At 51.0% G+C, this 26804-nt stretch overlaps 1 protein-coding gene across 8 annotated transcripts; it reads left to right on the forward strand.

The window, feature by feature from the left end:
• Positions 1-12025: 12025 nt before the first annotated feature.
• Positions 12026-26689, forward strand: CCDC120 (coiled-coil domain containing 120). Of its 8 annotated transcripts, XM_032620884.1 has the most exons (12): positions 12026-12254; positions 16124-16287; positions 19548-19684; positions 19816-19906; positions 20049-20182; positions 20848-20988; positions 21343-21646; positions 21993-22055; positions 22356-22530; positions 22662-22760; positions 24096-25010; positions 25511-26689. In XM_032620884.1, the coding sequence occupies exons 3-12, from the start codon at positions 19631-19633 to the stop codon at positions 25623-25625; spliced, it is 2091 nt and encodes a 696-aa protein (XP_032476775.1). In that variant the 5' UTR covers positions 12026-12254; positions 16124-16287; positions 19548-19630; the 3' UTR covers positions 25626-26689. The 8 variants fall into 8 exon arrangements, with proteins under 8 accessions (XP_032476775.1, XP_032476771.1, XP_032476769.1 ...); XM_032620880.1 differs by having other exon boundaries at positions 19548-19647; positions 24096-26689; XM_032620878.1 differs by having other exon boundaries at positions 19548-19590; positions 24096-26689.
• Positions 26690-26804: the final 115 nt, after the last annotated feature.

Consider the following 26804-nt stretch of genomic DNA (forward strand, 5'->3'; position numbering starts at 1 on the left):
CAGGAAGTGACCGCACTGAGGATAGACAGCTCGCTGGGCCACGCCCTCTGGGTGAGGCGGCCAATCGTTGAGGGGTGGCTCAAGGGCCCGCCCTAAGCTACGCCTCCGAAGCCGAGAGAGAACTAGATTCCGCAGGCCCTTATTCCGAGAAGGGGGCACCGAGGCCACGCCCTCAGAGACAGAGGCAAATCAATGAGAGGTAATTAGATTGAACCACGCCTCCTCCTCTCAAATTATCCCTCCGCAAGATATTAAACCGCTCCTTGGGTCTTCTGCGCCTGCGTACTGATGGCCAGTCTGCGCGCGGAGGGTCTCCAGGACATGCTTCTAGCTTCGGAAACGCGCCCCCTATAGGCCAATATTCATAGTATCCACTCTCTAAACCGCGCTACAACTTTGATCTAGCGGTGCCTCCTCAGCCAAAGCCATAGCCTTGAGGCCTAGGCAGCTACATTCCCGGAAGGTGCGCGCCAGAAACCCCACCCTTTTGGTACCTACAGTCCAGCCGCCCAGCTGGTTTTCCTGGAAGCGGTCCGCCTACTCTATGTCATTTAGAGCGGTTGTTGTACTAGGTCGTTGCGCTGCACTGTAGGTGCTTAGTGAATCCTTGGCAGATGGATGCATGAGTGGAAGGATGGAAATTAGATCTGGCCCCTTCTGTGGTTGACTTCTGGAATTATAAAGACCAAGGTTTGAATATGGGCAAGGGACTTCCCCTCTCTGAGCCTCAGCTTTACTGGTCTGTCAAATGGGGGTCATAATACCTGTTTGACAGGGTTGTTATGAGGATTGGAGGTTATTTTTGAATAGTGCTAGCAGGTTGTTTGACATACAATAATCTCTCCAAAAACTGATTCACTCATTTGAGCACTGATTTAACATTTATTGAGCTCCTCTGTGTGCTAGATACATGCAAGCCGGCTTGCACACAGCAGAGGGTCCCACCCATACGTTCAGATGCACAGTCAGCTCACAAAATACCCAGACCTACAACCTTCCCTTTATCCCTCCCAACATCCCGAGATCATGCTCATCAGTTGGACCACTGGGAACTTCGCTGAGCGCCCATTTGCCTTGCACCTTCCTGTATTGGCACCCTTATTTCCCAAGTTGGCTTGGTAAACACGCACATCCCCATATGCTCACACACAAACATTACCCACATAATAAAGACAATTCTTCCCAAAATTAATCTTTAAAAAATCAACACATTACCAATAAAATTTGCAAAATGAAACTTGTAGACCTGATGTTAAAATTCCTACGGTGCCTTAAATACATAAGAATATCTAATTTTATAAAAGAAAAAGAAAGAGGAGGGCGTCATCTTACCAGATTCAAAATATCTGACAAAGCTCTAGTTATTAAAACATTGTGGGACTTCCCTGGAGGTCCAGTGGTTAGGACTCCGCGCTTCCACTGCAGGGGGAGCGGGTGGATCCCTGGTCGGGGAATTAAGATCCCGTGTGCTGAGCAGCCAAAAATAATAAAATAAAATAAAATAAAGTAAGCACAGGGAAATACAACCATAAAAAGAAACATCGTGATATGGGAGTAGGAATAGAAAACTAGATCAATGATACAGAAAAAAAAATCCAAAAATCCACCTAGGTATTGTGGGAATTCATAAATGACAAAAGTGATATTTCAAGTCACTAGGAGAGAGATGAACTATTTACTAAAGTAGTTTGGGGAGAAATGAGTGTCTTTTGGGGGGAGTAAATTAGATTCCTAATTTACTCAATTCAGAAAAATTAATTCCAGATTGGCTAAAGACCTAACCATTAAAAAAGAACCTATAAAAAATATCAGAACAGGGCTTCCCTGGTGGCCGCAGTGGTTGACAGTCCGCCTGCTGATGCAGGGGACACGGGTTCGTGCCCCGGTCCGGGAAGATCCCACATGCCGTGGAGCGGCTGGGTCCGTGAGCCATCGCCGCTGAGCCTGCGCGTCCAGAGCCTGTGCTCCGCAACGGGAGAGACCACAACAGTGAGAGGCCCGCGTACCGCAAAAAAAAATATATATATATATATATATCAGAACAAAATATATTTGGAGACTATGTTTAAGTCTTTGGCAAAAAAGTAGGCCTTCTTAAACAGGATACAAAAAGCGAAAGCTATAAAGAAAAGTAACAATAAGCAACATTTATCGGTCATTCTTGGCATTTTATCTGTATTCATTCATTTTAATCCTCACAACAGACCTCTGAGGAGGGTTCCATTTATTTTCCCAACCTACAGATTAGGAAACCAAGGTACAGCAAAGTTAAGTCACTTGCCCTAGGTCACACCAGTTTATAAAACCTGGGATTGGAACCCAGGCACACTTTTTAAAAAAAAAATTTTTTTTTGTATTTTTCTTAGTTTGAATGAGGCTGCCATCTTCTTTTTTTTTTTTTTTTTTTGTGGTACACGGGCCTCTCACTGTTGTGGCCTCTCCCGTCGCAGAGCACAGGCTCCGGACGCGCAGGCCCAGCGGCCATGGCTCACGGGCCCAGCCGCTCCGCGGCATGTGGGATCTTCCCCGACCGGGGCACGAACCTGCCTCCTCTGCATCGGCAGGCGGACTCTCAACAACTGCGCCACCAGGGAAGCCCGAGGCTGCCATCTTTTTTTCCATTTATTTATTTATTTTATTTATTTATTTTTGGCTGCATTGGGTCTTCATTGCTGCGTGCTCTCTGTCTCTGTCTCTCTCTGGAAGCTGGGGTTTCTTTGCAACGCAACTGAGGAGCGGGGTGAATGGGAGATATGTAGGGAGAAGAGAGGGCAGTTGGATGGTGAAATTGGGGATGTTTATAGAGAGATATGAGGGGTGATTGAGGGTGGTTTGGGGTCTATTACAGGACAGTTGGCACACCACTAAAGGACCACCACGTCTTCAAGAGGAATGGGGCTGTCAGAGGACAGGTTTTTTTTTTTTTTTTTTTTTTGCGGTAGGCGGGCCTCTCACTGTTGTGGCCTCTCCCGTTGCGGAGCACAGGCTCCGGACGCGCAGGCTCAGCGGCCATGGCTCACGGACCCAGCCGCTCCGCGGCATGTGGGATCTTCCCAGACCGGGGCACGAACCCGTGTCCCCTGCATCGGCAGGCAGACTCTCAACCACTGCGCCAGCAGGGAAGCCCCAGAGGACAGTTTAAGAGTGCAGGTGGCAGCTATTGGAGGGTAAATTGGGAATACTCTCCGGGGGATTGGAAGATGGTTTGAGATGCAGTTGGAGGGACTATGGAAGGTTAGTGTGTGGTCTTTTGTAATTTAAGGAGTTGTTAATAGAACTGTTAACTGTCACAGGATAGTGTGGTAGCCTAATGCCCCCCCCAAAAGATATCCATGTCCTAATCCCTGGAACCTGTAAATGTTAGCTTATACGTCAAAAAAAAAAAATGGTTTGCACATGTGATTAAATTAAGGATTTTCAGATAGAGAGATTATCCTGGATTATCTGAATGGAACCTAATATCTAATTGTAATATCTAATTGTAAGCCCTTATAAGAAGAAAGAAGAGAGACAGATTTGACAAACCATAAAGGAGAAGGCATTGTGACCACAGAAGCAGAGATTGTAGTGATATGGCCACAAGCCAAGGAATGCCAGCAGCCACCAGAAGCTGGAAGAGGCAACAGATTCTCCCCTAGAGCCTCCAGGGAGAGTATGGCCCTGCTGACTCCTTGATTTTGCCCAGTGGAATTGATTTTGGACTTCTGGCCCCCAGAACCATGAAAGAGTAGATTTCTTTCTTTTTTTTTTTAATTTTTGGCCGTGCCACGCAGCATGTGGGATCTTAGTTCCCCAGCCAGGGATCAAATGCACTCCTCCTGCATTGAAAGTGTGGAGTCTTAACCACTGGACTGCCAGGGAAGTCCCATAGATTTCTTATATATTTTTTTTTTTTTTTTTTTTTGCGGTACGCGGGCCCCTCACTGCCGTGGCCCCTCCCGCCGCGGGGCACAGGCTCCGGATGCGCAGGCTCAGCGGCCATGGCTCACGGGCCCAGCCGCTCCGCGGCACGTGGGATCCTCCCGGACCGGGGCACGAACCCGCGTCCCCCGCATCGGCAGGCGGACTCCCAACCACTGCGCCACCAGGGAAGCCCCGATTTCTTATATTTTTAATCCACCAAATTTGTGGTAATTAGTTACAGCAGCCACAGGAAACTAATATAGATTTTGGTACCTGGATATGTGATGCTGCTGTGTCTTAGTCTGCTTGGGCTGTCATAACAGAATACCACAGACTGTAGTATTAAACAACAGAAATTTATTTTCTCACAGTTCTGGAGGCTAGAAGTCCAAGATCAAGGTGCCATCTGAGTTGATTTCTGATGAGAGCCGTCTTCCTGACTTGCGGATGACTGATATTTGCTGTGTCCTCACGTGGTCTTTCCGTTGTGCATGTGCACTCCTGGTGTCTCTTCCTCTTCTCATAATGACACCATTCCTATTGGATAAGGGCTCCACCCTTATGACCCCATTCAACCTTAATCATCTGCTTAAAAACCCTATTTCCAAATACAATCATTTGGGGGGTTAGGGCTTCAACAAATGAATGGGGGGGTTGAACACAATTAATTCCATAACGTGTTGCAACAAATACCTAAAAAAATTGAAGTGGCTTTGGAATTGGATAGTGGGTAGAGGCTGGAAGAATTTTGAGGCACATGATAGAAAAAGCCTAGATTGCCTTGAATAGACTGCTAGGAAAAATATGAATGTTAAAAGCACTGCTGGTGAAGGCTCAGAAGGAAATGAGGAGCACAGTAGAGAAAGCATACATTGTCTCAGAGAATACGTATATCATCATAAACAGAATATTGGTAGAAATATTAATGTTACAGGTGCTGCTGTTAACAGGGCTCAAGGAAATGAGGAACATGTTATTGGAAACTGGAGAAAAGAAAATCCTTATTATATAAGGCAGAAAACTTAGCTGAATTGTGTCCTACAGTTGTGTGGAAAGCAGAGCTTGTAAGTGATGGACTTGAATATTTAGCTGAGGAGATTTCCAACGAAAATGTTGAGGTACTGCCTGGTTTCTTCTTGCTGCTTATAGTAAAATGTGAAAGGAAAGAGATAAATTGAGGGAAGAACTGTTAAGCAAAATGGATCCAGGATTTAATAATTTGGAAAATTCTCAGGCTGTCCAGATTGTAAAAGACATAAAATTTAGGAGATTCACTGTCAGGAAAGTATGCTCTGGAGAGAAAGCCAAGGGTGTGGCTGGACAGCCTTTTGCTAGTACTAAAGAGATTTTGTGTGTGACTCATGGATCCTCTCAACCATCTCAGTAGAAGTCAGGAATAGAGATGGGATTATCCATGAAAAATTTGAGGAGGACCCTCTTGTCTAATGATGTGAATCCTTGTGCCTTCCATGGGAGATCCAAAAGATTTTTCAGAATGTTATACTGACAGAAACACTGCCTGATTGGCTTTAAAAAAAAAAAGAGATAGGATGAAATTAAGGAAGGATTTTGGACTCCCAAAATTTTACTGGAAGGATACAGGCTAAAACTACTCAGCAGCAAACATGTGCTACCCTTCAAGGGAAAGAAAGAATGACTCTTAGGACACAGCCTTGAGCCCAGAGGTAGAGCATCAAGCCACAGAGGATTTATTATTCCCAGGCCTTGAAACTGAATGAAACTTGCCCTGCTGGATTTCACCATTTCCTGGGACCAGTGACACTTTTGTTCCTCCCGTTTTCTCCCTTTTGGAATAGGAATGTCTATAACTCTCATCCTATGCCTGTCCCACCACTGTGTTTTGGGAACAGATAACTTGTTTTCTAGTTCCACAAGTCCAGAGCTGGAGAGTAATTTTGCCTCAGGGTGGATCATACCCAGAGGCTCACTCATACCTGATTTAGATTATTTAGATGATGAGATTTGAAACTTCTGAGCTGATGATATTAAAGTCAGATTTTGAACTTGAGTTGATGCTGTAATGGGTTGAAATTTTGGGAGTATTGGGATAAGGTACATGTGTTTTTCACATAGAGTGGATGTGCATCTTTGGAGGCCAAATGGTGTACTGTTGTAGGCTGAATGATGCCACCACCAAAGATATGCACATCCTGATTCCTGGAACCTTTGAATGTAACTTAGATGGAAGAAAGAGAAGAAAAGAAAAAGAAAAGGGACTTTGCAGTTTGTAGATGTGATTAAGGTAAGAATTTTGAGATGGGGAGATTATCTTGGATTATCCAGGTGACTCTAATCGTAACCATAGTGTCCTCGTAAGAGGGAGGCGGAAGCAGATTTGACAGAAAAGAAGGCAATGTGACAATCAAGCAGAGATTGTAGTGATGTGGCCACAAGCCAAAGAATGCTGATAGCCACCAAAAGAGGAAGAGGCAACAAGCAAATTCTCTCCTAGAGCCTCTGAAGGGAACATGACCTGGCTGACACCTTGATTTTGGTCTTTTGGCCCCCAGAACTGAGAGAATAAATTTCTTATGTTGTTTAAAATTTTTCTTATGTTTTAAACCACCAAATTTGTGGTAATTCATCACAGCAGCCACAGGAAGCTAATATAGATGGCTTAGGGGTAGATTTGGGGTTGTTGGAGGGACTTAGGGGTATGCTTGGAGGTGATTGAGGGCAGTTTGAGGGTATAATTGGGGCATTTGAAAGTGTTTGGGTACAGTTGGAGCCATCAAAGGGAAGACTGAGGTGGGGTTGGGGGAGTCACCAGAGTGTGGTTTGGAGGTATGGTTCTTGAAGGGTGGTTTGGGTGGTACGATTGGAGAAAATTGGAAGATGTTTTGTGGTTATAGTTGCATGTCCCTTAGAATCCATGGGGAGATTGGTTCCAGGACACCCCCATGTGTGAATACCAAAATCCAAGGATGTGCAAGTCCCTTATATAAAATAGCATAGTACAGTTAGCCATCCGTATCCCTGGATGTGGGATCACTGGATATGGAGGCCAACTGTTATTTAAGACAGCTATAGCCGTCATTGAAGAGTGGTTTGGAGGTATAGTTTGAGGCTGTAGCTGTGGGACCAAGGGAAGGTAGTTAAGGGGTATTTAGAGGCAGAGTTGGGGGCTCTCGGAAGGGAAATTGGGGGGGCGAGATTTGTAATTATTGGAGAGTAGTTTGGGATTAGAGTTGGGTATCACTGAAAGGGCACTTTGGGGATATTCTTGGGATTTAGAGGGCAGTTTGAGGGTAAAGTAGGGTCAGTTGGAAGGTTTGGGGATGAAGGTGAGGACCTGGTTGGGTAGTTTAGTGAGGAAGTTTGAGGATCAATAGTGTGGTTTGGGGATATAGTTGAAGGTTGGTGGGTACAGTCTGGGATGTAGTTCAGCGGCCTGTTTGGAGGTCTGGATGTCAGAGGGATTTTATGCGTTATAGTTGAGGAGCTATTAGTAGGTGATTTGGGGGGCAGTGAAAGATCATTGGAATACTATTCTCAGCAATAAAAGGAACAAACTGCTGATACATGCTACAACATGACTGAACCTCAAAAACATTATGCTAAGTGAAAGAAGCCAAATACCAAAAATCCACATATTGGATTTAAAAGGCAAATCTATAGAGACAGAAAGTAGATTAGCAGTTGCCTGGGAGTGGGAATGGGAACAGAGATTTTTTGTTTCTTTTTTTAACATCTTTATTGGGGTATAATTGCTTTACAATGGTGTGTTAGTTTCTGCTTTATAACAAAGTGAATCAGTTATACATATACATATGTTCCCATATGTCTTCCCTCTTGCATCTCCCTCCCTCCCACCCTCCCTATCCCACCCCTCCAGGCTGTCACAAAGCACCGAGCCAATATCCCTGTGCCATGCGGCTGCTTCCCACTAGCTATCTACCTTACTACGTTTGTTAGTGTGTATATGTCCATGACTCTCTCTCGCCCTGTCACAGCTCACCCTTCCCCCTCCCCATATCCTCAAGTCCGTTCTCCAGTAGGTCTGCATCTTTATTCCTGTCTTACCTCTAGGTTCTTCATGACATTTTTAAAAAAATTCCATATATATGTGTTAGCATACAGTATTTGTCTTTTTCTTTCTGACTTACTTCACTCTGTATGACAGACTTTAGGTCTATCCACCTCATTACAAATAGCTCAATTTCGTTTCTTTTTATGGCTGAGTAATATTCCATTGTATATATGTGCCACATCTTCTTTATCCATTCATCTGTCGATGGGCACTTAGGTTGTTTCCATCTCCGGGCTATTGTAAATAGAGCTGCAATGAACATTTTGGTACATAACTCTTTTTGAATTTTGGTTTTCTCAGGGTATATGCCCAGTAGTGGGATTGCTGGGTCATATGGTAGTTCTATTTGTAGTTTTTTAAGGAACCTCCATACTGTTCTCCATAGTGGCTGAACCAATTCACATTCCCACCAGCAGTGCAAGAGTGTTCCCTTTACTCCACACCCTCTCCAGCATTTACTGTTTCTAGATTTTTTGATGATGGCCATTCTGACTGGTGTGAGATGATATCTCATTGTAGTTTTGATTTGCATTTCTCTAATGATTAATGATGTTGAGCATTCTTTCATGTGTTTGTTGGCAGTCTGTATATCTTCTTTGGAGAAATGTCTATTTAGGTCTTCTGCCCATTTTTGGATTGGGTTGTTTGTTTTTTTGTTATTGAGCTGCATGAGCTGCTTGTAAATTTTGGAGATTAATCCTTTGTCAGTTGCTTCATTTGCAAATATTTTCTCCCATTCTGAGGGTTGTCTTTTGGTCTTGGTTATGGTTTCCTTTGCTGTGCAAAAGCTTTGAAGTTTAATTAGGTCCCATTTGTTTATTTTTGTTTTTATTTCCATTACTCTAGGAGGTGGGTCAGAGAGGATCTTGCTGTGATTTATGTCATAGAGTGTTCTGCCTATGTTTTCCTCTAAGAGTTTGATAGTTTCTGGCCTTACATTTAGGTCTTTAATCCATTTTGAGCTTATTTTTGTGTATGGTGTTAGGGAGTGATCTAATCTCATACTTTTACATGTACCTGTCCAGTTTTCCCAGCACCACTTATTGAAGAGGCTGTCCTTTCTCCACTGTACATTCCTGCCACCTTTATCAAAGATAAGGTGTCCATATGTGCGTGGGTTTATCTCTGGGCTTTCTATCCTGTTCCATTGATCTATCTTTCTGTTTTTTTTGTTTTTTTTTTTTTTTTTTTTGCGGTATGCAGGCCTCTCACTGCTGTGGCCTCTCCCGTTACGGAGCACAGGCTCCGGACGCGCAGGCTCAGCGGCCATGGCTCACGGGCCCAGCCACTCCGCGGCATGTGGGATCCTCCCGGACTGGGGCACGAACCCGTGTCCCCTGCATCGGCAGGCGGACTCCCAACCACCGCGCCACCAGGGAAGCCCTATCTTTCTGTTTTTGTGCCAGTACCATACTGTCTTGATTACTGTAGCTTTGTAGTTTGGTCTGAAGTCAGGGAGCCTGATTCCTCCAGCTCCTTTTTCCGTTCTCAAGATTGCTTTGGCTATTCGGGGTCTTTTGTGTTTCCATACAAATTGTGAAATTTTTTGTTCTAGTTCTGTGAAAAATGCCAGTGGTAGTTTGATAGGGATTGCATTGAATCTATAGATTGCTTTGGGTAGTAGAGTCATTTTCACAATGTTGATTCTTCCAATCCAAGAACATGGTATATCTCTCCATCTATTTGTATCATCTTCAATTTCTTTCATCAGTGTCTTATAATTTTCTGCATACACGTCTTTTGTCTCCTTAGGTAGGTTTATTCCTAGATATTTTATTCTTTTTGTTGCAATGGTAAATGGGAGTGCTTTCTTTATTTCACTTTCAGCTTTTTCATCATTAGTATATAGGAATGCCAGAGATTTCTGTGCATTAATTTTGTATCCTGCTACTTTACCAAATTCATTGATTAGCTCTAGTAGTTTTCTGGTAGCATCTTTAGTATTCTCTATGTATAGTATCATGTCATCTGCAAACAGTGACATCTTTACTTCTTCTTTTCCGATTTGGATTCCTTTTATTTCCTTTTCTTCTCTGATTGCTGTGGCTAAAACTTCCAAAACTATGTTGAATAACAGTGGCGAGAGTGGGCAACCTTGTCTTGTTCCTGATCTTAGTGGAAATGCTTTCAGTTTTTCACCATTGAGGATGGTGTTGGCTGTGAGCTTGTCATATATGGCCTTTATTATGTTGAGGAAAGGGGAACAGAGATTAAATGTATTTGGTGCTGCAACTAAGACCCGATGCAACCAAATTAATTAATTTAAAAAAGGTATTTGGGGGCTTCCCTGGTGGCACAGTGTTTGAGAGTCTGCCTGCCGATGCAGGGGACGCGGGTTCGTGCCCCGGTCCGGGAGCATCCCACATGCCGCGGAGCGGCTGGGCCCGTGAGCTATGGCCGCTGAGCCTGCGCGTTCGGAGCCTATGCTCTGCAATGGGAGAGGCCACAACAGTGAGAGGCCCGCGTACCGCCAGAAACAACAACAACAACAACAAAAACAAACAAACAAACCAAAACCAAAAACAACAACAAAAAAAAGGTATTTGGGCATGAGGGATCTTATAGGGATAATGAAAATGCTCTAAAACTGGATTGTGGTGATTGCTGCACACTTTGGTAACTTACTAAAATAATTGAATTGAATTGCATGCTTAAAATGAGTGACATTTATGATACGCAAATTATACCTCAATTAAGTTGTTTTAAGAAAAGATCATTGTCACAACAAGGTGAATGTACTTAATGCCACTGAACTGTACCCTTAAAAATGGTTAAAACGGTAAATTTTATGTTGTAGATATTTTACCACAATAAAGAAAAATGTAATAACTGCAAAAAAAAAGATTGTTTGAGGATGCTTTGTAATATATTAGAGTCACTGAAGAATGAATTAGGGTGTGGATAAGAGTCATTGGAGGGCTTGAGGGACACATTTGGGGTCACTGGAGTATGATTTGGAGGTTCAGTTGGGTAACTACAGAAAGTTAGTGGTTATGGAGGTTTGTTGAGGACTTTTGGAGAGTCCCTCAACTTCGGGGTTGGAGTTTGGATCAGTGGAATGTGGTTTGGAGGTGGAGAGGGTGTTGGAGGGTAGTTTGAAGTGCGGCTGGGGGATCCACCTTGAGTAGTTGGGAGGTCATGGGAGTTTTGCCAGGAGTGGGGTCGGTCAGTGGAAGGTTTGGTGGTGGTGGTGGTGGTGGTGGTGGGAGTTCATGGACCATGGTTTGGAGTTAGAGCACGTGACTGTTGGAATTGATCTGGTGTGCAGGTGGGGGCCACTCCAAAGGTAGTTGAGAATGTTTGGGGTGGTGTTGAGGGCTCTTTAGTGCCATTTGGGGATCAATAGAGTATGGTTAGGACGGTACATGGAGAGTGGTTTAGGGTCATGGAGGGTGTTTTGGGTGCATATTGGGGGTAGAGGGAGGGTAATTTGGAAGTGATCTTCGGAGGTTAACAGTTTCAGGGCTGATTGTAGATGGTTTGGGGGAACAACTTGGGGGTATTGGAGAGTAGCTTATTTGTACATTTTGGGTGTCCAAGGAAGGCAGATTGGGGGTACTGCTTTGGGATCAATGGACGATAGTTTGGGGATACAATTTGGGAGATGATGGAGTGTGGTTTGGAGAGCATTTGGGGCACCGGAGGGTAGTTGGGGGAATTTAGAAGTGTGGTGGTGGCTGATAGAAGGCAGTCTGTGGGTAATTCTTGGGTGCTCATTGCGGGGTGAATTGGGGTGAGGGGCGCTAGTCTGATCACTGAGGGGGCGTGGCCTCGGTAGGGGACAGCTCCACGGCCCTCGAGAAAGCGTGTGCGCAAGCGCTCCGAACTGGTTCGCTCTTGGCGCTCCCAGGGCAGGGAAAAAAAAAAAAAAAGAAAAAAAGAAAAGGAAAAAAAAAAAAACAAAAAAAGAAGATCCGAACTGGCGCCTGCGCACTTGGTCTCCGCCGCTGCTGTGGTCTCGCGCCCCGCCCCCTGTCTCTCCCCCCCCACCCCGCCCCTCCAGGCTCGCGCTCAGCGGCGGGGGTGGCGGTGCCGCTGGGAGCGGACAGACCTGAGTTGAAGGTGGGGGGCCGGGGTCCACTGCCCTCGGCCGAGCGGCTGCTACCCTCCCACCCTCCCCGCGCCCCCCGTCTGGCCCCCAGGGTTAATAGTCGCACGGCCGAACGCGGCCCACAGGCAGGGCGCGGAAGGGTAGTAGGCACGAGCCCGGGAACGAGCTGGGGGCAGCGAGGGAGGGGCGCTCCCACCACTCTTTCAGGCCTGCACCGACCCCGCCTACGCCGCGGGGCGAGGACCCTCGGTGAGTAACGCCCGCTTGGGGTTGGAAGGGAGGAGACGGCGGGGTGAAGGCCCGGAAACACTGACCTGGGATGTACCTGCTCGTGCACCCCCGACCTCTGACCCCGTGGTCTCCCCCTCGACCCCTGCCTTACCTGGCTACATCTTTTTTTAACCTCGAACCCCGGCCAATCTTGGCCCCAGGAGCTCTGGTCTGACCCCTGACCTAACCATATTTTGGCCTGGTGTGATCCTCAACCCCTGTTTTGTACCTCTAAATCCAGTCCTGACCCCAAACCCCATCCAGTTATGTTCTCAGCATCCTTGACCTGACCCCAGATCCTTGCCTGACCCTGTTCCATCTCTGAAGCTCATCGTGCCTTGTCTTGATCTCCCCAGTTTCTGTCCTGATGCTTGACCTGCCTATTCTCTTGTCCAGTCCCTGAACTCCTTCCAGTCATGTCCTGTACCCCTAACCCCAGTCTGATCCAGGTCTGTCCCAATTCCTGACCTCTGACTTATGTACTTTCTCCCCACCCAGTACGATCCCCCGGGTCCCCCTCCTGTCTCCTGAACTCCATCCTGGCCCACCACCTTTAGACTGTCCCTCTTGCCTCCTGCCATGTCCCTGCCCCCAAACCTATGCTGTTTTCCCTTGTCTTCTCTTGGCCCATCACTGTCCTCGTTCCTATCCTCATTCTGTCGTGGTCTTTTCCTGTTCCTTACCTCCACCCTGAACCTGCTCTTTTCCCTATCCTCTTCCTTGAACCGCTGTCTTGGCCTGTCCCCCATCATGTCTTCTGACTACCGTTTTATACTGATCCTGATCCCTGCCCTCCTCTTTTGTCCCCTACTGTCCCCTACTTTTTCTCTGGCCTTTGTCCATCCTAGCCCCAGGCCAGTGTCCTGGATTCTTCTCTGTCTTATCTTTTGACCTCCATCCTACAACTCTGATTCTGTTTTGTCCCTTATACCCCTTCCTGTCCTGAGTCTTCATTCTGCCCCAACCCCAGGCCCCTGTTTTGCCCCTTCCCATGCCCCTCCACGCTGTTCAGATCTACCTCCTTCGTAACACCCACTTTCCATCTCCTCTGAGCCCAGAAGGACAGGGGTTCCATTATACCCTGGCCATGAACTTGGAGGTTCCACTGTACCTATTATCTCTGAAATTCATCCCAAATGCTTCTCTTAGCATGTGATTTCCCCCACCCAGTGATCTCACACAGAGCTTGCATTTCTCTCCCTGCCCCAGGAGGGCATGGAACTCTTCCTGTGCCCCCTACTCTCTCCACGTGTGAAAGAACACCCTAAATTATTCAATGACTCTCTGGGAGTCTTTGAGGTCTGGGTCATGTTTCCAGCCTTGCTAGGTTGGGGGCTGCCCCATGTAGGGGTGGGGGACTCAGGGGTATGTGTGAGTCTTCTAGATCACGTTACCCCCGTCTCCTGGTCTTGATCCCAGGTGCAGTGATCCCTGCTTTCCTGGCCTGGAAAAAAGTCCGTCCTAGGCCAGAGGCTTCAGGGCTTGGTAGGGGTAGGATGGGGGCAGGAGTTTATCCTCCTCCTGTCAGCAGTGAGCAGTACAAATCTTGATGCTGAGTCCATCCTACCTCTGTGGGCAGGTCTGTGTGTATTGGGGGGCCTCTGTTAGAATCAGGCCCATCCAGTAGTGACAATAACAACAACAAGAAAAATAAGAAGTTCTCTTACTGTCTGAATCACCTTGATTTTGAGGACAGACAGGGAAAATTTGAATAGGAAGTAACATGTCATTCAATTATGTTTTATTACCGTATTTCTCACAGAGAATAGTGAGAGTTTGAATAATGAAATATCAGACCTGTTTCATTTATCCAAAACAGGTATCCAAGCCTATTAATAACAGCACACACATCCCTCACTGTCCCAGTATATTTGGTACACAAGTTCTGAGAGGGAGAGTTTGGATAGTTCAGACAGTGAAAGATATTAAGTTATCTGAAGTTATTTTGTTTTTGCATTTTGCAGAGTGAGAAATGTAGGGAGAATTCAGATAACGAGGGGTAATGGCTCTAACTCAGAAATGTATTCAAATCTGTTCATTTTCCTGTGCTCCAGTGGCAAGAGTTGGGATAGTAAGGGTACCGCATTTTATAAATGTATTTGGTTCCTCTATTTTGCCTGGTGAGTAAGGAAAGCTCAGAGAGTGAGGGATACCAGTCCTATCTCAAAAATGTATCCAAATCCATTCAGTTCCTGTATTTGGATAGTGAGAGTTCAGACAATTTTTCTGAATATATTTGGTTCCTGCATTTTTGATGTTGAGGAGGGAGAGGTTGGATAATGAGGGAAAACAGCTCTGTTTCAAATATGTCTGGTTTGGCAAGTAAGGAGGGTTCTATATCTGGGCGGCAAGTGGGGAGGGTTTCGAGGCTGAGGGATACCAGCTGTGTCTCAAAGTGTGTGTGTGTGTGTGTGTGTGTGTGTGTGTGTGTGTGTGTGAGTGTTTGATTCCTGAGTTCGGACTGGGAGGAATACTTGTAATTATGTGTGACATATTACATATACCTATTGAGCACTTACCGTGGGCCAGGCACTGTCCTAAGCAATCTTTGAATGTCTTAGCTCCTGTCATGCTCCCAACCCCCCTGTGAGTTTTATACTGCTGTCAGCACCCCTATTTTACAGATGAAGACATTGAGGCACAGAGAAGTTGAGTGACTTGTTCAAGCAGTCACACAGCCGGGAAGTGGCAGAGCTGGGTTGAATCTCAGACCCACCACTTGCTAGCCCTATGGGAGGCCACAGGAGGCTCAGGTCCCCGCTGGGGTGGGGCTTAGAGGTGGTTGTCTTCCAGACTGTTAAAAGCTGTGGACCAGGGCAATGATGTGTGTGGGTGACTCCGCCTTGCCTGGCCCAAGAGACCCAGTTACCTGCTCTTCCCTCCTTACTCTCACCCCAGCCCACCTCTGCCCGAGTTTATTATTGTAGTTATTAACAGTTGTTAATGATGTGGTATGAGTTTTCTTGCACTTTGAAATGTCTTCCAAAGTTACTTTGGCCTCCGTTGGCTCTGTTAGCACCGTTTCCAAATGCAGAAATCTAAGCCTTGAGACTCAATCTGCATTGCTGGCCAGATACACTTGTCCCTCTCGGCTCTGATTTTTTTTTTTTTGGCCGTGCCACACGGCTTGCAGGATCTTAGTCCCCCGACCAGGGATCGAACCCGTGCCCCCTGCAGTGGAAGTGCAGAGTTCTAACCACTTGACCACCAGGGAATTCAGCTCTGATTTTATAAACATCCCCCTTCCCAGCCTCCTTGGTGTCCCACAAGAGGTGGGAGAGGCCATGGCTGAGAGGACACTCCCCACCAACACCCAGCTGCCCACCTTGTGGCTGCTGCCTCCATCAGCCCCAGGCAGTGAAGGGAAGGAGAAGGGGGGTGATGAAAGGGGCCTTTGGGTCCCGTGCCGGAAATCTCACACCCAGGAAGAAAGGTGGGCAGGGTGGCGGGAAGCCTCAGTAACACGTACACTGGGGTACACTGGGCATTGCTGATACAGAGCAAGTTCCTCTCCAGGCTTGGCCCACCTGCCAATTGGAGAGGGAGCTTTCCTCACTCTGCTCTATCACATCTTGGCGTGGACTGCTGTCGGGGCCCGGGTTGGGCTTGGGCCCTGAGGTCACAGAGCAGATGGTCCCAAATGGAGCTCAAGATGTGTGGTGTGTGCCGGGGCAGGCCCAAAGCCCAGGTGGTGGTGTGAGGGAAACAGTACATCGCAGAGACTCAGAGCCCTCCATTTCCTTGACTCCTGACCAGAAATGCCCCAGGAGGTCGGGGGAGGAACTGGGGAGACCCAGCCTGGATGTGAAGAAGCATGAGCCCCGTTTCCCACTCCTCCTCCCGTGCAGGAGTTGCCTCTGTCAACTTGCAACCCAGGACCCAGCCCCCTGAGTTCTGATTCTACCTGCTCTCATGACTCTGTGATCAGAATTGGGCCTCTTCACTTCTGCGAGCCCCAGATTTCATCTCTCCAAGCTGGCTATGAGGAGCTGGGTCTGTGCCATCCTCCCAGGTTTGTAGGGGTCAGGAGGGGTTAAACCACCAGTGTGTTTCTTCCATTTGCTAGGATGATTTCTTCTGAAGCTGCAGAAGGTGGTAGGGTCTTGAGACATGGTCTCTCCTTAGAAAAGTGGACCTTGTCTGTCCCAACTTGGGAAACTATTACCCCAGTGAGGGTGGGAATTGCCCTAAGACCTTCTCCTACCCCTGCCTTGCCCTGGGAGGAAAGGGTAGGGGTGTCAGGAGCGTGGAGTGCTGCCAAGAGACGCATACCCGAGGTACCCCAAGTCCTCTCCTGTGCTTACAACTCCCCAGCCCTCCATCCCTTGGCTCCCAGGTAGTACCCTAGGGTGGGCAGGGTCTGATCTGGGTACTTGGACAGCACCAGAGGCAGTCGCCACTCCCACGACCTTTAGCCCTTCTTCCTCAGTCCTCTGTTAGGTGTATGGGGTGAGGGGGGAGGTCCACGTTCTCTTCTTGGCCGTGCTGGACACCCTGAGGGGACTTGGCTCCAAGACAGCTCCTAAGGGTGGCCGGAGCCCTGGTGTCAGGCAGGCAAGGGTTAAAAGGTATGGGCCGGCCCAGTCCCTGGCCAGGTAGGCTGGGCCATTGCCTAGTGGGAGGCGCCCTAGGCATCCGCCACTGCGCTCACCCACTTATTGCCACTACCAGCCGGAGCAGGGCCTGGTCGATACAACTATTTTTTTTGAGGTACCTGAGGCCACTCCACAGCACCTCTCTGCTCTGGCATTGGTGAGCACCTGGGAACAATGGACCCAGGGGCGAGGGGTGGGGGGAGAAGGGCACAGGGTGTGCTGAAGTTCCCTGCGGGAGAGAGCCAGGTCTATGTGAGAGGCACAGCGAGGAAGGAGGGCCTGGCTAGAGGGGCGAAGCCTAAAATGTCCAATTTCCTTTCCTGGCATGAAGCTGATTCCTTGCCGGAAGTGGACGAGGGGAAGGGATGGGGGAGAAGAGAAGCCAGCGTCCCCCTTCTCTTCTCCCCGCTACTTCCTCTCCCCCTTCCTCCCCTGCAGGGGTAGCCTCTGCCCTCCTTCAACCTGGGGCCTAGCCCTCTAGGAAAGCCCAGACTGGGCTGTTGAGAAACTACTTCCCAGCACCTGCCTGGTCCTCCACACTGTTCCCGTAGAGTGAGGGCAGTAGGGGAGGACCTCTGGGGCGGTGTGGGGAACAGTCCCAGACACTGGGAGTTTGTATTTGCTCCGAAGGTGGCGGGATGTGGAAATGGGGGTCCCACTGAGGTGTTGGGGTGCCACCCAGGTGAGGTGTCTTACTTGTAAACAGTCATTACAGCCAGGAATTTCTTTCTCGGCTGTGGTGTCAGAAGGGCAGACCTGAAAAACCTGCTGGGCCCGCCTCTGGGTGTGGGGGGTGCCCTCTGCAGCTATCTTGCTGCAGCCCATCCTGGGACGGGACAGGGACACAGGGTCACTAGTAGGGAGACCCAGGGGCTGGTGTGGGGGTGTGTTGGGGAGGGGACTGCTGGGATTCCCCTTTCTCACCATCTTTGGGTGGGAACCAGGCAGTCCCAGGACCCCAGGCCAATATGCAGAGGGTAGGTGAGCAGAGGCAGAGGCTTGGGAGCAGGTGTGAGCGTGTTGGGGGTGTGGAGCGTGGACCCTGCCCGATGACCCCATGACTCAGGCCCTAGCTATGTCCCCGAGGTCAGGCTGACAGGGTGGAGTCAGTGTTCCTGCCTGTACCCCATGCGGACTTCCAGGATGCCACGAGCTCCCAGGGAAGGAAGGCTCGAGGCATCCCAGTATGGGATGTGGGACCAATCCTGGTGAACGGGCCCACTGGGGAGGAGTTGAGGTTCCTGTTGAGGTGGAGGAAGGTTTAGAGTTCCTCAAACCCAAATGGGGGCTGGGGAAGAAGGAACCCCGGGAGCTGAGGGGCAGAGGAGGCTAAGCTGGGACCTCAAGGAAAGCCTGCCGTGCCGCCAATGTCAGACCTTGGAGGCGGGTGGTGAGGGCATGTGAGCACCTCTGCAGAGCACATGCTGCTGCCTGGATGTGCAAAAAGGCTTTAGGGACTGACCCTGCCCCTGCTGTTGAGGACAAGGAACCCCTGCTTTGTGGGAGGGGCACAGACCCCATGGGGTGGGTGGGAGGACTGCTGATAAGCTGGTGGCACCCTATTAGCAGCTTGGCCACACCCCCAATGCATAGATGGGGAAGGGGCTTGAACCCATCCCTCCGTGGCTGCCTGGGTCTTCACACCTGGCCACCATGTCACGACAAAGTGCGGGGCAGGTGGGGATGGGACTTCTCTGGCCTCATGAGGTCCTCCCAATCGCCTGCCACTGAGGTCAGGCCAGGTGGTGGGAGGTGATGTCACCTGGCTGCCCAGCTGGGGACTGAGCAGGCTGTGGGACAGAGGGAGCAAACTCCAGAGGAAGGGATGAGGGCAGGGCTGGCAGCCAGCCAAGGCCGGCTCCATGGTCAGCCAGGGTGTCTGGGGGCAGAGGAGGAGGCAGGAGGCAGTCAGCTTGTTATCTGTAGCTGTGGGCTCTGCCACTCCCAGTCCCAGCAGGCTGACTTCCCTGTGCCGGGTGCAGGACAGGCTGGCGTGTGGGGAGGGGCTGGAGGGGTCCTGAGGCCAAGTGAATGCTCTCCCTGCCACACCAGGGCCGCGGGATAGAGTTGGGACAAGTAGCGACCCACAGACCACAGTCATTCTTTTATTCACCCAGCAGACTTTCATTGAGCACTTGATGTGTGCACAGAAGTGTTCTGAGTGCCAGAGATACTGATACATTTTCCGTCCTCCTAAATGTACAAGGGAGGCACCGTCTTGTTTGACAGCAGTTGTGAGGGGACAAAATGTGGGGGCCCACCTCTGGAAGTGACACTGAAGCCCCAGAATGTAAGAGAGAACCAGGGGCTGGAGTGGCGAGAGGTGAAAAGTGCACTCCGGACAGCAGCGGCAGCCTGCACAAAGGCCTGGAGGCCTGATGGGCTGGGAGCTTATGAGGGATTGGTGGGGTTCGGCACCTCTAGTAAGGGGGAGTGTTGGACCGGAGGGGTGGGCCTGGCTGCATCTGTAGCCAAGGGCAGCTTATTTCATCTCTTTGTGTCTTACTCTCCTCATCTCTAAAATGGGGGTAATAATAATCACGGAACGGCCATCACAGGGTGGTTGTGAAGATTAAATGTGGCATAGAACGTAACTGTTCCAGGCACCCAGGTGCTTAATAAATGCCTACTGTTCTTGTAGTTGGCTGAATCTGTACCATTAATTCTCCCTTCCCAGGCAAGACTCCTGACTGTGGCCCATGGGCCTCTGAGGAGGCATTGTAAGTCCGCCCAGCTCCCCACTTGCTGTGCTCCCACTCAATGGGAAGGGAACCAAGGTACCAGGGCCTTGACATTGACACTGATTCTGAGAGGGCAGGCCAAGCAGTTGGGCGGGGTCAGGGTACCCCTTATTCCCAGCTGGCGTGTGGGAACCTGGGTAGAGGCGGAAGTTGGCAGTGCACACCGGATGTGCTTCCTCAGTGGCTCCCGTGCATCACTGCTAGGCCTTGTCCAGCCATCAGCCACAGCCTCTTGACAACGCCAGGATGGAAGTCAAAGGTCAGCTGATCAGCTCTCCCACCTTCAGTGCCTCAGGTTAGTATCTGGTTCCCCCTCCTGCTGCCTCCTCCCCTGCTCTGAGTCACCACCTGCCCACTGGGGAACGGTTGGTCCCTGGCCCCACAGCTGCCACAGGCTGCCCTGATTGCCCCCCGATCTTTGCTCCCTCTGTGTCCAGCTGCCCTGTTTGGAGAGGCTGCCCCCCAGGTGAAGTCAGAGCGTCTGCGGGGGCTGCTCGACCGTCAGCGGACTCTGCAGGAGGCCCTGAGCCTGAAACTTCAGGAGCTACGAAAAGTGTGTCTCCAGGAGGCGGTGAGGGCCGTACCCTAAGGGTGTCGGTGGGGGGTGAGGAGCAGGCATGAGGTAGGCAGACTGCGGTGGTGATGGCTGAGCCACTTGTCCGAGGTATAGATTCCCCAAAGCTCAGCTTGCATGTCTGAGAATCAGTAAAATATGGTGATATTTTGCCACCATCCCCTATCAACAGTTTGAAATCCAAAAAACCTCAGAAACAAAACAAAACAAGTTATTTCCAAAACTTGGCAGTGAAACCTGACCTGAACTGACATGGGGTGATTTACAGTTTCGATTTACCCCCCTTGCCGTGAATGTCCACACCGTTTGCCAGAAATAATAATGCAGTTCAGAGCATGCAGCCCAGGCCCTGAATGGAATGTCATATAATATGCAGTGTACAGATGGTGTCACCTTTATAAAAACTATGAAATTCTGTATTCCAGAGCAGGTCTCCCTGCCTCTCGTGCCCACTGCCCTGGGGACTTGGGCCATTGAGGGGCTGAGAGTCTCTGCTGCACAGCCACCTGGTGGAGAATTGGGAGGAGGAAGAGAAATAACAGGCACGGGTGCTGAGCAGGGCTGGGCTCCTAGTAGGACTTCTGTACCTTCGGGGGTCGTTACTGCTTTGCCACATCCCCCCAACTAACCCTTGGTAGTCTCTGACCCCTGCCCCCACCCAGGAGCTGACTGGCCAGCTGCCACCCGAGTGCCCACTGGAGCCTGGTGAACGGCCCCAGTTGGTCCGCCGGCGGCCGCCTGCAGCCCGCGCCTACCCTCCACCGCACCCCAATCCAGCACACCACTCCTTGTGCCCTGCCAAGGTGAGCAGATGGGCGTGCAGAGCAACATGGGGGTGGGACAGGAGCCCGGAGGAAGCCGAGAGCGGGTTGCAGCCAGGGGAAGAAGAGGCTAAGGTGAGGAGGGAAGGAGCTTGAGGGAGGTGGGTTCCAGGTCTGAGAGAGGATGCTGGTCCCTGTCAGGATAGGCCTCTCACCCCCAGGAAGATGAAGAGGCCCAGCCCTAATCCACAGAGGCCCTGCCCCCAGAGGGAGAATAGGCCACTCCCAGGAGGGGCAGGCCCCGCCTCCAGCGTAGCTGGGCTCTGCCACCACTTGGTCCTGGTGCTTGGCCATTTCCCTTTCCAACATTCGGTCCTGTCCCACCCTCTCGGGTAGGCCCCGCAGGAGCTGGCGCTCGAGGCCCTGGAGCGCGAAGTGTCAGTGCAGCAGCAGATTGCGGCAGCTGCCCGCCGCCTGGCCTTGGCCCCTGAGCTCAGCGCCGAGCAGCGCCGACGTCGGCGCCAGGTCCAGGCAGATGCTTTGCGGAGGCTGCATGAGCTGGAGGAGCAGCTCGGGGACGTCCGGGCCCACCTGGGTCTCCCGGGGATCCCGCCACCCCAGCCCCTGCCGCTGTCCACTGGGGCAGTTATCGTTGCCCAGGGAGTCTGCCTGGGCACGCGCCTCGCTCAGCTCAGCCAAGGTGAGCCAGGCCCTGTCACCCCACCAATGAAAGCGGGAAGGTGGGCATTGGCTAAGGGACATGGTAGAGGTGGAGTGGGTGAGCAGCCAGTGAAAAGTGGGAGGTAGGTAGAACTTAAGGGGCCCTATGAGTAAGACGAATTGTGTAAACTGGCTCCTGGGCAAGGGTGGGGCCATTGGGAATAGGCATCAGGAAAGTGAGGGACCAAGCCTCTGGTGGTCTTGGATTTAGGTAAAGGTGGATGCTTGGGAAGTGTACGGGATGGGGAGGAGACGGCCCAGTGGTGTAAGGGGATGGTGCCCAGACCTTGCATTGATAGGCCGGGGTCTCCCCTTCTTATCTGTAGAGGACGTAGTCCTGCACTCGGAGAGCAGCTCCCTCTCAGAGTCTGGGGCCAGCCATGATAATGGTGAGGACCCCTCTCCCCCAAATCTGCCCATTTTTTGATGCTTAGCCCCCACCCTCCCTCTTCAGCTCCTCTTTAGCCATGACCCATCCTCCAATGGAGCCCCCATTTTCTTTGCTTCAGTCCCCCCACCCCACCCCATCAGCCCCAGTTCCTGCCTCATCCCTTAGCTCTTCCTCAGCCTGTCCTACCTGCTTAGCCCTCTGCCCCTCCCTACCTCCCTAGCCCCTGCCCTTTGCTGTGCCCACAACCCTTCAGGCACCCTCCCATTGAATTCTCCCCCACTTTCTCCCTTCCACTCAGAGGAGCCCCGTGGCTGCTTCCCTCTGGCTGACCGCCCTTCACCACCAAAGGCCTGGGACCAGCTGCGGGCAGTATCTGGGGGCAGCCCTGAGCGGCGAACCCCATGGAAACCACCCCCGTCAGATCTTTATGGGGATCTGAAGAGCCGGCGGAACTCTGTGGCCAGCCCCACCAGGTGAGGGTGAGCCCCTCCCCTCCTTCCCCAGGAGCCAGGAGTGGGAGCTGAGCCTGGGCTGGCAGGAGGGCCTGCTGCTAGGTACAGTCTCTAACCTGGACCCCCACCTGTGCCTGCTCGTCTCTGTCTAGCCCCACACGCTCGCTGCCCAGGAGTGCCTCCAGTTTTGAGGGGCGAAGTGTGCCTGCCACCCCTGTCCTCACCCGGGGTGCTGGCCCCCAGCTCTGCAAGTAAGTGGACTCTGAGGGTGAGATTGAAGACCAGAGGAGGGAACCGGTAGTTCTAACTGGGCGTGTTGGGGAGAGCATTATCAAAGGGTGTGGGACATGAAAGACTGGGCTTTGAGTCTATCAGTTTTATTCTGATCTTCTATGTAGGTTGTATGAAAATGCAAGAATTTTATTTTTGTTTCAGAACTTTTTTTCATAATGCACCCTATTGCATGATAAAGAAATATAGGTAAAATATCTTTTGGAATATGTCATGTGTATATGTGTAATATCACATTATAAATAAAAATTTTTTAATTGACCAAAAAAAAAAAAGAGAGAAGAAAAGAAAGGCTGGGTTTTGAAAGGTGAATAGGAGTTGTCTTGGTGGAGAAGGGGGTGGGGATCTGGGGCAGAAGCACCAAAGTTTGAGAATGAGCTTTTCTGTGCATTTTGGGCAAGTCATTTCCCTTCTCTGAATCTTTGTCTCCTCATTTGTGAAATGGGGATAATAATATCTGCCTGTGGAAGATACTGTAGGCATAAATGAGTTCTGGTTAACATGTACCGCGTACCTACCATCTGCTAGGAATCAGTGCTTTACTTGGTATCAAACTCATTTAATTGTCACAACATCCCTGTGAGGTAGGTGCTATTATTATTCCCATTTTAGAGATGATGAAACTGAGACACAGAGAGGTTAAGTAACTTGCTAGTAAACTGAAGACCTGGTATTTGAACCCAGGCAAGTTTGACTCAAGAGTCCATGCTTTTAACCATGGTACTCTACTACTTCTTAAACAAATATGTACTAAGTGCCTACTTTTTCCGGGCTGTGAACAAAACAAAGTCCCCATTCTTGTGACACTTGCATTCTATGAATAGTGGCTGTTGGGATGATAGTTTTGGGTGGTTCATACACATGATGGGACAGAGGATTCAGGAAGGGTCTTGAATTCCTGGCCTAAGGTTTAGGCCCTCATGTTAGAGGAGGCGGGGAGCCCTGAGAAGCACCTTAGCAGGGAATGAGGGGTCAGATGTGTTAGGAAGAGCCCTCCGCCCTCCCCTGCTAGCATTTCCTCTTGAGCCCTACACACACTTACATCTCCCTCGGAGCTAACAGTCCCAGGCACCCCCGTACATTTTTAACCCCTCGGCTCCCCAGTCTGTGGCAGAACCTCTGCTGCTCTTTACAGGCCACTACCTTTCACCTTTATACACACAGCTTCTAATCCTGGGCCCATTTTGGAGGTGTGGAAGTGAAGGCTCAGAGAGAGACAGGATAGGGAGGGCACTCATCCCATCTCCCTGATATTTCTGACCCTTCTCCCATCACCCCCACCTCTGCGCCCCCAGACCTGAAGGCCTCCATTCTCGCCAGTGGTCCGGCAGCCAGGACTCCCAGATGGGCTTCCCCCGGGCGGACCCTGTCTCCGACCGTGCCTCCCTCTTCGCAGCTCGCACCCGCCGCAGCAATAGCTCCGAGGCCCTGCTGGTGGACCGGGCAGCTAGTGGGGGAGCTGGCTCCCCGCCTGCACCTCTGGTTCCCCCTGCCACTGGTCCCCCAGCCTGCAAGAGCAGTGAGGTGCTATATGAGCGCCCCCAACCAACTCCTGCCTTCTCCTCTCGCACGGCTGGCCCCCCAGACCCTCCCCGGGCTGCCCGGCCCAGCTCAGCCGCCCCTGCCTCCCGCGGGGTGCCCCGGCTCCCGCCTGTGTGTGGGGACTTCCTCTTGGACTACTCCCTGGACCGGGGCCTGCCCCGCGGTGGCGGCGGGACAGGCTGGGGGGAGCTGCTGCCCACAGCTGAGGTCCCAGGACCCCTCTCTCGCCGGGATGGGCTCCTCACCATGCTCCCAGGCCCACCACCTGTGTATGCAGCTGACGGCAGCAGCCCCCTCCTCCGCAGCAAGGACCCCCACAGCCGTGCCACCCGCACCAAGCCCTGTGGCCTGCCCCTGGAGGCCGCTGAGGGCCCAGAGGTGCATCCCAACCCTCTGCTGTGGATGCCCCCACCCGCCCGTATCCCCCCAGCTGGTGAGCGCAGCGGCCACAAGAACCTTGCCCTGGAGGGGCTGCGGGACTGGTACATCCGGAACTCGGGACTGGCCACAGGGCCCCAGCGCCGGCCTGGGCTCCCCCACATGGGCCCGCAGCACCCGCCCTTCCTCCATGCCCGCTGCTATGAGGTGGGCCAGGCGCTGTATGGGGCCCCCAGCCAGGCGCCACTCCCGCACTCAAGGAGTTTCACAGCGCCCCCTGTCTCCGGCAGGTATGGGGGGTGCTTTTACTGATGGGTAGGGGTCTCTTGAGGCAGATGGCAAAGGTGTCCAGGCCAGGGAGCCAGCTAGTCATGGTAGCTAATGACATGGACCACGAGAGAAGTAGCTGCAGCCTTGGCCCGGGGTCACTGGGCCCTGCCTGACTCGCATTAGTCCGTGGGATCTCGGTGGAGGGGTATCTTGGGTCCTGGCAGCAGCAGTTCTTCACCAAGCTAATACAAGAATTTTAATATTTGAACAACCAGTGCATGTCAGCTGAAAATGAGCCTTGAAACTAGGGTGCTGGGAGGAAGGGACGTCCTGTGCCCCTTGCCTTTTTCTTCCTCTTTTCACCACGCCCCACGCTTGCGAGCCTAAAGGTGCTGTCCTGTGCCTGCCTCCACCTCTTTAACGAGCCTCTTTTCCTCTCTCTTTCTGTGTCTTGTCCGTCTTTTCCTCTCTCCTCTGTCTTCCCACCCTGTCCTCCGGATTCCTGCTACCCCTTCTAAAGATACTACGCGGACTTCCTGTACCCCCCGGAGCTGAGCGCTCGTTTAAGTGACCTGACGCTAGAGGGGGAGCAGTCCTCCGGTTCTGACCCCCAGACCCCGGGGACACTGGTCTGACCCCTTCTCATATGCCCCTTGTTGGCCTGGGTATGACTTCAGTCTGGGGAGCACACAGCTAACCTCGCTGAGCCCTGGGGTGTGGCTGCTCTCGGTCCTGGGGGGCACCAATGTGATCTTCCAAGGCCCCTGGCTCCCCGTGGGCCCACGAAGGTGTCTGACACCCTGTGTCTCCTCTCATGCTGTGCTGGGGACTGGGGGCCCTCCGCCAGCTTAAAAGAGAGGAGAGGGGATGATGTAATGGGAACTCCAAGCCCCTTCCTCCATTTCTGTTTACAGTTGTGATCTAGGTATTCACTGTCTTCCCTCAACACTAGACATTTTATAAAAAAGGAAACTGTGATCTCGTCCTGGTTGGGTTCATTCCTGTCCCCATGACCAGCCTGTTGCATTCAGGAGCCCCCTCCACAAAACGAACCATATAGGGTCTCAGGGCCCACTTTGGGGCAGCCAGGAGACTCCGGTGTGAACAGAACTCCCTGCCACCCCCCACTGGGGCAGTTTTTCTTGGGGAGGTGCCCACATTTGGAAGGAATGAAGTCTCTGCCCACATTTGGAAGGACTGAAGTCTGGGTGGGGGGCTTGTGTTCATTTTCTCTCCCCCAGGGTGCCTGAAGGCGCCCCAGTCCCTGTCTGCCTGTCTGTGCCCGCTGCCTCTGCCCACAGAGTGAGACGACCCAGCCTTTGGCGGCAGCCTCCTCTGCCCCGACTATCCCCAATCAGGAGGCCCCGCAGGAGGACCAAAGGGCAGAACCATTGGGTGTGTTGTGTCCTGGGATGTGGCGGTGGTGGAACCTGGCGTCTGGTAGATGCCAGTGAAATCCTCAAGTGACGTCTCGCCACGGGTTATGTCACACCTTCCTTGGCTTTCCTTCCATCCACCACTTTTTAAACAAATCCACACGAGCTGTGTTTTCTATGATACCTGTCTGTGGCTTTCTGGAGCTGGGGGTTCCCCTACCCCCTTTACCTAGTGTTAAACTTTTCTTTTTGTACTAATGGATCTGGGCCCAAGACACTACCCACACTGGAAGGGGATTTCTATAATAAATGTGTAAACTGAACCCATGCATTGCTTCCCTGTCTGCCTTGCCTTGGGGGCCCACATCTTTACCTAAGACTAGGTAATGTATTTTTACAAGAAAAAAATATACAGCATCATGGAAACAGCCTGTGATA

The sequence above is a fragment of the Phocoena sinus genome, chromosome X (assembly GCF_008692025.1).
Source record: "Phocoena sinus isolate mPhoSin1 chromosome X, mPhoSin1.pri, whole genome shotgun sequence".
Taxonomy (NCBI): Eukaryota; Metazoa; Chordata; class Mammalia; order Artiodactyla; family Phocoenidae; genus Phocoena; species Phocoena sinus.

Coding starts and splice junctions, on each gene's coding strand:
- CCDC120 (XM_032620884.1), top strand. CDS start 19,631: ATGGGAAGGGAACCAAGGTACCAGGGCCTTGACATTGACACTGATTCT. Junction 20,183..20,847: donor AAGTGTGTCTCCAGGAGGCG/GTGAGGGCCGTA, acceptor GCCCCCACCCAG/GAGCTGACTGGCCAGCTGCC. Junction 25,011..25,510: donor GCGCCCCCTGTCTCCGGCAG/GTATGGGGGGTG, acceptor CCCCTTCTAAAG/ATACTACGCGGACTTCCTGT.